Source organism: Danio rerio, chromosome 3 (genome assembly GCF_052040795.2).
Source record: "Danio rerio strain M-AB ecotype USA chromosome 3, GRCz13ab, whole genome shotgun sequence".
NCBI lineage: Eukaryota > Metazoa > Chordata > Actinopteri > Cypriniformes > Danionidae > Danio > Danio rerio.
Genome location: NC_141023.1, coordinates 27,525,429 through 27,539,294, shown reverse-complemented (window position 1 = coordinate 27,539,294; position 13,866 = coordinate 27,525,429). Strand labels below are relative to the sequence as shown.

Sequence of the window (13,866 nt, the reverse complement as noted above, 5' to 3'; positions counted from 1 at the left end):
GATAATATTTTTTCTTCTGTAGAAAGTTTTATTTGTTTTATTTTGGCTAGAATAAAAGCAGCTTTTGTTTTTTAAATTCAATTTTAAGGTCAATATTTTAGCCCTCTTAAGCATTTTAGCATCTATATGATGATTTGCCTAATTTACTTGCCTAGTTGATCTAATTAACCTCGTTAAGCCTTTAAACTGAATACTAGTATCTTGATAAATGTCTAGTATAATATTATTGACAGCCATCATGGCAAAGAAAAAACAAATCCGTTTCTAGAAATTAGTTATTAATTATGTTTAGAAATGTGTTGAAAAATAAATTTTGTTAAACAGAAACTGGGGGAAAATATAAAGGGGGGCTATATTAATTCAGGAGGTCTTAGAAATCTGACTTTAAGTGTGCGTTTTTAACAAACAGGGCAAAATATGCATTTGGAGAAATAAGAAAAATACATATATAAAGTTGCAATCAGAATTATTAAACCCACTTGAATTATTTTTTTCTTTTTTTAAATATTTCCCAAATTATGTTTAACAGAGAAAAGAAGTTTTCACAGTATGTCTGATAATATTTTCTTCTTCTAGAGAAAGTCTTATTTGTTTTATTTTGGCTAAAATAAAAGCAGTTTTTAATTTATTAAACACCATTTTACGGACAAAATGATTAGCCCCTTTAAACTATATATTTTTTCGAGTCTTCAGAACAAACCATCATTATACAATAACTTGCCTAATTCCCCTAACCTGTCTTAACCTAATTAACATAATTAAACCTTTAAATGTCACTTTAAGCTGTTTAGAAGTATCTTGAAAAATATCTAGTACAATATTATTTATTATCATCATGACAAAGATAAAATAAATCAGTTATTAGAAATGATGTATTAAAACTATTATGGTTAGAAATATGTTGAAAAAAATCATCTCTCCGTTAAACTGAAATGGGGAAAAGAATAAACAAGTGTACATATTTAGCAAATATATTGCTGGCCATTGTTTGCAAATCTTTAAATATATTAAAAACCGGTAAACTTTTTTTTTTCTTTACTGTATGGGAGGCTCTTCCACGTTGAACCCCACTAGAACATGAGATTTGCGGCAGGGAATGGAAAGCAGATTTGTTCCAGTGGAGCAGTGCTGGGGGGAAGGCAGGCGATGAATTTGTGATCTGGAAATGTATATGCGCTCCTCATCTGAAGCTGGAACACGCTGGCCGAGACTGATGTGTATCAGAGGAAAGCTGGCAGCAGGAGAACAGCTGCGGGGGGAGCGGCGCCCACCGCATACCTGCCATCTGATTCTGCCAACCTGTGCTCTCTCTGATTTCTGTCTCGCTGGGGTGGTTTCAATTCAGATCCGTTCAGGGGGGTCAATCCTGCAGCTTTAGTTGCTGTGTGTTTGGTGTGTGTGCACTTGATAGCGTTATATAGTCATTTATTTTGTAGTAAATTGTTTATGTTGTATTAAAAGTATATATTTTTACTTATAAATATTTATACAAATTTAAGTACTCTATACTCGACGTTCAAGTTTGACCTGTACCATGTGTGGCTGAATATTTGCTACAGTTTATTTATTAGAAATATTTTTTTTTAAATAAGACCGTTATTTATTGTTTATTGTCTATGTTCATAAAAAGCCATAATATATGCATTATATTTAATAATTAAAAAAATAACCCATTTTAGGATATTTAATGTATAATATACAGTTTATTGAAATTGTAAATTGTAATAATGCTATTTGTTACAAGTATTCTGTTGCAGTGTGTAGCTTATACACAAACACACACAATAATCTAGATTTATTGTAGCTGGATTTATTTGTTTATATTTATTATATATACATTTATTCTGCATATATATATATATATATATATATATATATATATATATATATATATATATATATATATATATATATATATATATATATATATATATATATATATATAATAGTACATTAAATCCAGATTGCTGTTGTTGTTATTGTAAAATAATACTGGTTATGGGTGAATGGGTATGGAGTGGTCAAGATTGTACTGCCTAGGCAAGTGCTCTCCAAATGGGCCATTTGCATTTATGCTCTTTTATGTGTTATCCTCAGCCATTCTTATACCGATGCTTTCCACATAATATAAGGGCCACTGCTGTAGCATGAAGAAATCTTAAAAGTGATTGTGTGCACAAATGCCGTATCGCCTGGTTATTATGAAATGATGACCCAGGAGGCAATGTAGCAGCCAGCGTGCTGGTCATTATCTGCGCTTGTCTAGGTAGCGCTCCTCATCCCAAATTCAGAGTAGCATCAGGGTGCAGGCAGCGATCCATTTTTACTGCCTCTTCATACAGCACACACTATGTACTCAGAGAGACTGACAATATGCAAGCCAAAAGAGTTCATATTTTCTCTTCGAGTTCAACAGGGAAAAGGAACTGGGTTATGATTGCATGGCTTTGTGTTGAAAATACGCCCACTTCAGCCTCTCATGCAAGCCAGCTATTGAGATCTTATTATTGCATCTTGCCGACTATAAAAACATCATCCAATACCGTTGGACCGAAGCGAAGACTAAGTCTGTCAGTGAAACCATGCCTCAAATTGGTATTCTCAACTCACAAAATGGTCGCCTGTGGTTTGAAGCTGTGTGCGGTTGGGTAGACGTGCGTGCCAAAACATTCAGAGTCTAAAACAAAAGGCTGAACCCGAGCGAGATCCAGAGGAAATTGTATGTGTGGACACTAAAAAAAGGTAAACATAACATTTACAGTAGATTCAGGCTTAGGGAAGTTCATCGTAGTTCTTTACAAGCTTTCCACAAGCCATGAGTCTGACGCAGCAGACCTGTTTAACATTACATGACTGATTTGAAATCAAAATAATCGTTATGTTTTGTTAACAGTTTAAAAAATGAAGGAAAACCATTGTGACAATGTTTCAAAAAGGCTGGGAACGGTTGTAACTTGGAGAATCAGGATGTCCGTCTCAGCAGTTTTTCCTGATTATTTTGATAAGCTGTGCAAGATCACATTTATTGAAAAAGTTCTCACAAACTGTTAAAAAGAAATGGAAATATATAAATATATAATAGAATTATCAGCAGTTTCACAAGTCACACAATCAAAGGGATAGTTCACCCGAAAATGGGTCATCATTTACTCTCCCTTCAGTTGTTCCAAACCTATTAGAGCTTTTTTCATCTGTTGAACAGAAAATAATACATTTTAAAAGATGCTGGACCATTGACTTTCATAGTATTTCTTTTCCTACTATGGTCATTAATGTTTACAGATTCCAACATTCTTCAAAATATATATTTTTTTGTGCTCAAAACATAAAAGAAACTCACATTTTGTAAAACAGCTTTGAAATTATAGTAAATATACATATACTTTTCTATTTAATTGAATTCAGTAAAGGTTTGAATGACTGCAGGGTGATTAAATAGTTCAGTGGTCCTCAATCACAGGGCCGCAGACTGGTCCGTGGATCAATTGGTACAAGGTTTGCACAAGAAATCATTTATTATTTCTATTTTATTTATTATCTGAGTCTGAACAATCTTTTATTTTGAAAAATCTTATATTTTCAAAAAATATTGTATTCTCTTCCTTACATCTTGGTCATTGAGCGTCCAAATTTAACCCACAAGCAGCAAAATGAGTAAGAAGCACAAACTGCCTAGGAATAGATCCGCACCCCATTTGTCAACAAATCAGGTGAATCCACCATGTCTGTGCAAATGCTGGAGATCAAAAAATGACGGCGGCTTTTTAGGGGTGTATCGCATATTGCTTCTTTTCTAGAGTTCATGGAAGTTTGTTATTTCCAATGGAGGTACACGGTGTGACGTGCTTGCACCTTTCAGAAGCACCCATGCTGCGAGTCACTTGACAAGACGACTGATCAGCTTCACACTTTAAGGGTGCTTTCACACTAGCACTTTTGGTCCGCATCCATGTTCATTTATAGTCAAAGTATGGTATGTTTAGGTAGTGTAAGTGCTGTCTTCTGAATTCAAGTGCGCACTCGTGAACCGTACCTGAGCCCGCCTAAAAGAAGTGTTCTGGGGTACGGTTTGTGTGAGCTCTGGTACGATTCACTTCTGATATGATTGCAATTGTACCAAATATCACAAGTGAATCACCAACTGTACAACAAACATTAGCTTTTATTACGTTCATTCGTGTGTGTGTGTATGTCTGTGTATCACCTACCTTGGCGACAAGCAGAACTGACAAACACCCCCACCCCATAAAAAACGTTGACTGGTCCGCAGTGATAAAAAGATTGGGGACCACTGAAATAGTAAATTTTAATTTTTTTATCTATCCAGTAAACTAAAAAATGTCCTAACCATGCCTGGTCTTCGCTCACCATTAAATGATGATCATGTTAGCGACATGAATATCCACCAGAAGCATATTTAGCGTGGCCTTACAATATATAAATGCATGTGGATTACAGATTACAGATGAGTGTTTTACATGAGGAGACCCACAGAGGTGGCCTCGATGGTGGTGTCCATTCAGCATCCCGGGCCATTCCCTTTGTGATCCTACAGAGATTTCTTCTGTTATTGGTATCGACTTGACAGGATTTGTGTCCATCACAGCAAACCACTTAATCCAGATCAGCCTTTAATACTAATTAAACTGCTTGGGGACACACTCCAGCGCCTGGTAACTCGCAATCAGTGCACGCGCCTTATGCCATTCTCTCTAGAACCACTTGACCTGAAAATAAAATGCAGGCCTTTTTTATTTGCTGCAAAGGGCTTCCTTTGTTTGCCTCTTAAAAGGCCCAGAGCCTCGGTTGTCATCCCGGTAATGTCTGATTTCCCATCAGGTGACGATTTAGCTTATTAAGGTTGCACAGATGGAGATGCTTCTGGAGAAGGATTACTAAAAGAGTTTGTCGACACACTGTTCGGAGGACCGCAGAGATGTTTGCCTTGTGACAAATGGCAAGTGCAGACCCACTACGCAGGAAGTGCTATTGGCGAGTGCTTTAAGATGTTTAATTAAAGACGCTGTGTGACAGGAGGGAGACCTGCGCGGGGTCCGGGGACTACGCGGCTAATCCTCTTCCTGCGCACACTATCCCCTTGCGAGTGTGATTGATGAACTGATTCCTCTTTACATCTTCATTTGCATGGCGCTCTAACGCTGGCATGGGGGCTGAGCGGCGGCAGACGAGAGCTCCTGCGCTAATGCCGGCTAATATGATAATGGGAAACAAGGCAAGGTTAACCGCCGCTCGGCTCATCCGCCATCTAGCCCATTAACTCAGGGCTGTGGTGCACCTCTTTGGGCGTAAAACGCGGCGTCCCGCAGGCAGAGTTAATCTCTTAATGAAGGGGGTTTTGATTCCATCGGGGAGTCCTTTTACAAAGTTTTGGCTTTTGTTTCTTGCTTGATTTGACAGATAAATGTCTTCATTTCCAACTGCCATATTTATTGTACAGCTAGTGTGTTTACACTGGAAATTCCAACTTCATAGTGCGGCATGATTTATTTTTACAAATTTGTTTCTAACTACCAGGTGGTTTTATTCGTAAATGATTACGGGATGTCACTGAGAAGGCAGAAGTAGGGACTGACTTCTGGAAGCAAGAGTGTAAACAAATAACAAACAATGGCTGCTGATGTGCAGGTTTTGCATGCTTTGTTGTCAGTAAAGTTTTACAAACCTTTCCTTATTCATTCATTCATTTTCCTGCGGCTTAGTCCCTTGTTTATCAGGGCTCGCCACAGAAGAATGAATGCCAACTATTCCAGTATATGTTTTACGCAGTGGATGCCCTTCCAGCCTCAACCCAATACTGGGAAACACCCATAGACTCTCACATTCACACACACTCAAACTGTGGCCAATTTATGGCCTGTTTCCACTGAGTGGTACTATACAGTTCGGTATGCTTTAATGGACATATCCACTGTGAAAAGGTACCAAAAAGGTTACCGCACCATACCATAAAAAGGTACAAGGGCGCAGCTAGATGTGCAGCTGAATGGTATTGGTTTACAGAGAAACGTCACTAGTGTGTGCACAAGCCAGGAGAATGAAAAGAAAGGAAGCACCTTTTTTAAATGCACAATGAAGATATTACAGCGTAATAATATATAAATATAATAACAAGCCATGGTCTACACGAGCTTAAACAAACCTTGTCATCATCTTGATGAACAGCCACAAATCCAAGAAGAAGAACAGAATCCGTCGTATGTCCTCTTGTTGTTTACGTGGCTGTCTAAAATCGTGATTGGTTTCACTTTCTCTAGAGATTTGAATGCGTTTTCTGCATGTCTATATTTGAAATAATTAACTTGAGCTCTTAATAATAACTCGGGCGTGATTATAGAAGTGCTTTTGACATCTTTTCAGAAACGAATAAACGCAAAAGTGACGCCTGAAGGGGATGCCTTGAAAAAACAGCAGAGCAAATAATTCGTTCAGCAACCTAAAACATGAAAAAAACTGCCATGTTTAATTATTATGTTCGCCTTTTGGACTATTTTATAAAATTGGAATGACAAACTTCTTAACAAGATGTTAACATTACATGTGCTCATGAAGAATATTTGTTTGGGTATTTTTATTTGTAAACAGTATAATTTCAGAGACTGCGTAAGGCTGTAATCTGTTAATATGTTTTGTTTTTTTTCATTCATTTTCTTGTCGGCTAAGTCCCTTTATTAATACGGGGTCACCACAGCGGAATGAACCGCCAACTTATCCAGCAAGTTTTTATGCAGCGGATGCCCTTCCAGCCGCAACCCATCTCTGGGAAACATGTTTTTTTAATTATTTTATATAATCACAGATGTTACAGTAGACTATTTCGTATTATAATTGATCAGCAGTTACAGTATAATCAAATTCTTTTCATATAAAGGTGACTAATTAACATACATAAACATTGATTTATATAAAGCATTTGTTTTGTAAGAAGATCTTATACAATATGTGAACTTAGCGTTGACTACAGCTTTCTGTCATATACCATGCCTACCAAAAGGGTACCATTGGTACCCTTCGGCAGTGGAAATTCAAGCCTGATAAAGGTGACCCGTACTGAACCATACTATACTACACTCTCAGAAATAAAGGTACTTGAGCTGTCACTGGGGCAGTACCTTTTCTAAAAGATACATATTTGTGCCCAAAGAATCCACATTGGTTCCTCAAAGGGGCATATTAGTACCCACACAAACCTAAAAAGTACTTCTAGGTACCAGTATGAACCATTCAGGTACCATTATGAACCATTCAGGTACAAAATCATGTACCAAGTCTTTGAATTTTGGGGGAAACCCACGTGAACCGGAGGAAACCCACTGTGCTGCCCACAAACCTTCCTTCTGTTGCATAATTTCACCACTAGCACCTGAACAATCTTTTCTTTTCTTTTTTTTTTTTTTTTGCTGTGCCATGACTAAAGTTGGGAATGGATATTGGATACAAATTTACAGAGCTTGCTCTTGGTTGTATATCTGTATGATAATTACTCACAACACACTATGTCAAACAAAAATCAGGCTGATGTTGTGTAGTCTTGTGTAGTTGTGTAGGCATTGGTTCTATTGTTTTCAACCATACAGTTTTTATCATTTCAGTCACTCTATTTATTTTAAGGTTTAATTCTCACTATTAACAAACCACTAATTTGTTTCTATTCAATAAATGATAGTTGGGTTTAGGTATTGGACATGATTATGGATGATTAATAAGATCATACTTTAAAGTACTTATAGACAGCCAATGTCTTAATAGCTTATAAGCGCCAATAGATAGCCCTGTGAATTGATTCTTAAACTGAATATGAAACTGATATAGTGTTATCATTGTTTCTAAGCCAGGCTCATTGAATATACGGAACTAGAAATGATAAAGCTAAGCATATACTATGAAATGCAAAAACATAATGGTGTATATGCACAGCTAGTGTTTTCAGCCAACTGTAAACTTCAGGTGAATGTTTTCTTTGACTATTTGAAATTTTATATTGTTCCTTTTACAGAATCGACATGGTAATGTTATTAAAATACATTCAGTTCAATAAACTTAAGCATTCATTTAGTTGTTCAAGCGTAAAACAAGAGGATAGACAGTGTAACCGCTAGTACCAGCAGGCTAGTGCAGAAACTCTATTCAAAAGACTGAGATAAAATAAATGTTCATGTTTTAAAGACATGGCAGGGAGAAATATAATTTAATGCAGTGCTTCTTGTCTGGTCTGAGACTCACTTTATGTCGTATATCTAAAAGGCAGTGAAGATCACTTATTTTTTAAAGAAAATAGAATTTAAACGTGGAGATTTTGTAATGGAAAGACAGTTTAGTGGAAGCTGTCGGGCTGGCTGGCTAAAGATTAAAAGTCTATGTGCATATATCATATACACACTTTTACGCAGTTTCTGGGTTTAATGATTACTAGCAGACAATGAAATACATTTTATCAGTTATTTTGCTTAGTTGGCTATTCAGAAATGTGAAAGAATTTTAGTCTAAATTAAATTTCTCAAATTCAAAGTAAAATTGACTAAATGTATGAAGATGTGATGACGAGTATTTATTACATCTGAAGAATATTTTGATCAAAACCTCCTGCAAATGAACACTGGCCTCAGAGTTAACTTACGATCTGAGCTTCCTTTCACCCTTGAACCCACAGCAAAAACTTCAAGCTAGCGGGGGCGTTTTTCTTCCCTCAACGTCTGCTGGGTCCCTTTTTCTTTTCAGTTTGCATGTTTAAAAGGTAGCCTCCTGCTGGGAAATGGGTTACTTTCAAAATAGTTCACACCCATGCGCTACAAAAGCTCTTGCATTATTAATTTGTTTACTCGGAGACAGGGAGTGCGATTTGATGTCTGGCTTTCCGAGTTATCACGCACTCACCAAATGGCGAAACTCCTCCATAAGCGCTGAGTGAACGCTCGCCGACTGCAAACGGTGAAAAAAAAAGAGTGAAGCTCAACGGGAAGGAAAGAGCGACTGAGATAATGAACAGTGGAAGGGTCCTGCCCCGCTCTGTGGCCGTATGTCACTGCGGGTCTGTTGGGGAATGGTTTGCCCTCTAAGCTGAGCGCGTGTCCAGCTGAAGTGGCACTTCATGGCCCTGGACAGAAGCCAGCTGACTGTCTGGAGTGAAGGGGCAGCACGCCGGCCCTTAAACACTTGCTCTTGCTCATATGCGAGCTCACACACACACAAGGAGTGCCTGTGGAGAGAATCCTGCATTGAGCGAGAGGAGAAAACAAAGGTGAAGGTTGATCGAACGTCCAATCTATAGGAAAGAAAGGGCGGGCCCAGCAGGGGCTCAAGAAGGCCTTGCCTCAGCCGTTTTCCTTTTTTTTCCAAGTTGGCCCAGGATTTCGCTGTGCAAGTCAGTGTGTTTGAAAGAGCAAGGACAGTGGATCTTGATCCTGTTTACCTCTCAACCAAACCCAACAAAAATCTACTATATTGATGAATGGAAAAGGGGTCAGGATTCACTCAGACTGTACTTGCTGGTGCACATCCTTAAATGAAACAAGCAATAAACAGAACTTTCCAGATAGAGCATCAAACTTGATTAAATAAACATTATGGTTCTTGTTTACTCCAATGCTTTTCTTACCTAGAGGTTTTACCTTACTTCTAGTGCAAATATCTACAAATTCCTAAATTAAGAAGTCTTTTCTAGACAGGTAAAAAGTATTGTCTTGTATTGAGAAATAATGTGCCTAAATTGAGTGAGTTTTTCCTTGAAACAAGCACAATAATTTGCCAATGGGGTAAGAAAAATAATCTTGTTTATTATTTAAACGATTTAAACGATTCTAGGTTTACGATTTAAAACAAGATTTTATTTCTTACCCCATTGGCAGATTATTTTGCTTGTTTATAAGAAAAAAAAAACTTACTATATAGAAAATTTTATTTCTTGGTAAAATGCTTCTTGATTTAAGTAGATTTCAATATTTAAACTAGAAAAAAAGGCAAAACAATTAAGTAAGAAAAGCAGTTTAGCAATGAAGGAATCAATCGTATACAATGTAGATTTTAGCCTGCATAATTCTTTCCCCTCAGGAGGAGAGTGTGTTGTAAAAGTGCTTAGTACTTTTGTTGAATAGGTTGAAAATGTTGAATATTTAGTTTTGATTGAGGTGTATAGGAAAATATTTATTAAATGCATTTATTTCTAATAATATAAATAAACATGCTAAATTTTATTATTTATTACTTATACTTTGTTAATTATACTTTTTATAAGGTTAAAAAGTTAAGTAACAAATATTTTCTTTTTGGAAGTTAATTGTTTTTGGAAAACACTATTTTTAATTAAAAGTTATTGTTGTATTACTTTATTTTGATGGTCCCTTTGTTGAATTTAAGTTTCATTGCAGCTACATGCCAGCTAATTCTTAATAGATTATACGTAGTCTGTTGACCAAACACAAATGTACAAAGGGGACCATCAAAATAAAGTCCTGTTATTTTGTTGTTTATCATGTTTTTTTATTAATAGATTTGTTTTCAGTGAATTTATGATTTATTCATTCATTCATTCATTCATTTTCATTTCGGCTTAGTGCCCTTATTAATCCGGCGGAATGAACCGCCAACTTATCCAGCACGTTTTTATGCAGTGGATGCCCTTCCAGCCCCAACATATCTCTGGCAAACATTCACACACACACACACACACACACACACACACACACACACTCATACACTACAGACAATTTAGCCTACACAATTCACCTGTACCACATATCATTGGACTGTGGGGAAAACCGGAGCACACGAAGGAAACTCACGTGAACGCAGGGAGAACATGCAAACTCCACACAGAAACGCCAACTGAACTGACCCAGCTGAGGCTCAAACCAGCGACCCAGCGACCTTCTTGGTGTGAGGACCTTCTTGGTCAGCACTACCTACTGCGCCAATGCGTCGCAAAAATTATAATTTTTTAATTTAAAAATTCCATTTGTTTTAAACACGTTTAGAAAAATCACTTGATTTTATAAACTTTATGCAGGTCTCCTCTGATACTACCCCAAAAATAAATAATAATAGTAATTAATATTATTATTATTAGTAGTAGTAGTAATAGTAGTAGTATTACACTGTAAAACCCGAAAGGTTAAGGTAACTCAAACCATTTTAGGAAACCAATTGCAACAAACCATTTAAGTTCAAAAACTAATCCTAATGAGTACTGTGACTTAATCCGTAGTAAATGATAATACACTCATTTCATTTCATAAAGTTGAATGTTGAGTTTTTACAGTGTATTATTATTATTATTATTATTATTATCATCATCATTATCATCATCATCATTCTTTTGTGTTGATTATATTTTAGATTTCTAGGCTTTAGAGCAAATCTAAATTTGTTATTTTCTTTTATTTTTACTGTAACAGCATATGTACATTTTTTTTTACTTTTTTTATTCTATAACTGATTTATAAATATTAGATTTTTCTATTTTTAAATTACTATAAATTTGTATTAGTTTATTCATTCATACATTCACACATTGATTTATTATATATATTCCAGGTTCCTTATATCTTTAAAAAAAAAAAGAAACACCAGAATTAATTGTTTATTTTCCCAAGTTCATGAAGCAGTACAATCCCTTAAGCCGCACATTCACAAACAACAAGGGCAGCTTTCACATCATTTCACATTTCACAATCTATACATCACAACTCTGAATTAAATGTACTTCTCGAGCTCACCAAACGGCCTAGCGTTTCAGAGGCTCACACATTAGTTATGAACAGAAAGAGAGAGAGAGAGAAATTTTGGAGCCCAGCTTTCACTTGCATTAGTTCCCTCCTCCTTCTCCACCCCTCCCTTCCCTCCCACTCACATACTCACACACTCACTCGCTACACACACAGCGCCGAACACACACCCTCATCTATAATTGATGCTTGCTTTAGGCAGATGCTGCAGGGATTGGGACTAAGGCAGCTGCTTAGTTTATGGAGGAAAAAGGGAGCAAGATGGTGGAACAGGTATTTTTTTTTCTCCTGTTATTCTGCTTACCAAGCGCATTACTGCATTTTTTTTTCCTCCTCCTGCCCGTCTTGCTTTTGTGCTGCGGCTGCACAGTAGAGCGGGGCGGCTTGTGTATGACAGCATTTGAGTGTGTGCGTATGCGTGTGTGTGTGAGAGAGAGAAAGAGTGAGAGCGTGCGCTTTGAAGAAAGAGGGAGCCCCCTTCAGCAACTCTTTTTCAGGCTGCCTTATCAGCAGCTGTTTTGCTTTCTATCTCTTCTCCTCGTACCTTCTTTTTCCTTGCTGGTTTTCCATCTCCAAGCTTCATTTCGGGTCGATCCAAATGGCTAAACTCACAAATGTTGGCAGGCACGATCATTTAAATGAGCCGGGTTCCGTCATCCACCCTGAGAGATGGAGCGAGAGAGTTTGTCGGGCTGCTCTTCAAACGCTTTATTTGGCCAAACACAAGCGCTCCGAAACGTACACCGTTTTAGTGCCTCTGCGCTCCACCTGGCTTTCCATCATTTTTAAGGCATCAGCATGCGCTTGAACTCATCGCGACCGTTTGCGAAATTTAGAGCGAGGGAGGCGTAGGACTGGTTGTGTGTGAAATTATGTTTGCAAAGTGTTGTAAAAAGCCCTTTACCAAAACAAAGCTGCGTGTGTTTGGTAAGTGTTTGCCTGGAAGCTGAGCGCAGTGAAGTGATGAATCCAGCGCGCTGCCACGTAAAACATATTTCAGTCCTCCAAATGTGGTTCTCATTAGGGTGGAGGCCAAAGCATTTAGCTAAGCCTGACTGTCTGCCATTCCTTTTTATTTTTTTTTTTCTCTCAGTGTTTGCCAACAGCTATTTTACGAGGGCCTCCAAAAAAAAAAAAACCTCTCTTGACTATTATGACCACAAATGTAGAGCCTCCCAGTTGACTTGCACCGGCAGGGGCTTCCCACACCGCCGAGGCACCTCTGTCTTTTTTGCTGACTTTCCTTCCACCCTCCCTTTAACGTTTCTGACACTTGTGCATAAAGAGTTTAGCACTCCTGATCAAATGATAGTCTAATTATGGCATGGTGTGCCCGCTCTTGAATATCAATGTGTTACGCAAAGTGCTGATGGTGTTAATGGGAAACAGCGTGATGTGTGTAACATCTGCTTAAGGAACAGCAGGGATTTTTTTTTACAAGGTCCCATTTACAGAGTAGCAAGTTGCGGCTTCCCTCCTGGCTCTCCTCGACTCGTTCTCAACTTGCCAAGAATGAAAATCCTGTCATTATTTACATGTCATTCCCAAGCTGACTTGGGAGGAATCCAAAAGGTGAATTTTTGGAAAACGTCTTGGCTGCTCGTCGCAGCACTCGGATTTACACTTTTGACAAACACTTTCATCCAAAGCGACTTACAATGTGTGCATTTTTTCCGGCCTGATGTCTAAAGGAAAGTAACTATTTTATGTGTTGTCAGAGAAGTGGTTAGTTTGTATGAATTTGTAGGATTTCACGTCCTAAATCCCTAAATCTACCCCTTAAAAGGGGATGAGCAAGTCATATTAAAATGTGATCATACCAATTAGCCATTAAATCAAAAAGTAATGAGTGATGAGATTTGAAACGTAAATTTTAAAAGACTGTAAAAAGTGAACTCATCAAAAAAGGGAGTAAATCCATTGCCTTAAAAGTGACAAGTGGATTTTGCTTGAAAATTCTTGTAATTCTTGTAATTCTGTGGTTTTACATTCACTTACTTGATTTTTTTAATCATCTTCCTCAAACCTTTAAGGCAATGGGTTTACTTAATTATTTAAAGTAAAGTCAACTAATTGCTTTTTACAGTGTACCCACTTGTTTTCATTGGCCTATTGGGAATTTATTTTT

At 37.3% G+C, this 13,866-nt stretch overlaps 1 protein-coding gene across 50 annotated transcripts in view; it reads left to right on the top strand.

Moving 5' to 3' along the window:
• The window catches only part of rbfox1 (RNA binding fox-1 homolog 1), a 445,822-nt gene that overhangs the window by 342,406 nt on the left and 89,550 nt on the right, over positions 1 to 13,866 (top strand). For 7 of the 50 annotated variants that reach the window (XM_087242596.1, XM_087242571.1, XM_087242586.1 and 4 more), the window contains exon 1: positions 11,878 to 12,011. The exons of 42 other annotated variants lie outside the window; for them this stretch is intronic. In XM_087242596.1, coding sequence (XP_087098722.1) covers positions 11,979 to 12,011 — 33 coding nt within the window. In that variant the 5' untranslated portion in view covers positions 11,878 to 11,978. Of the gene's footprint in view, positions 1 to 11,877; positions 12,012 to 13,866 lie in introns of those variants that run through there. One more of the 50 variants, NM_001005596.1, reaches the window with a different exon arrangement.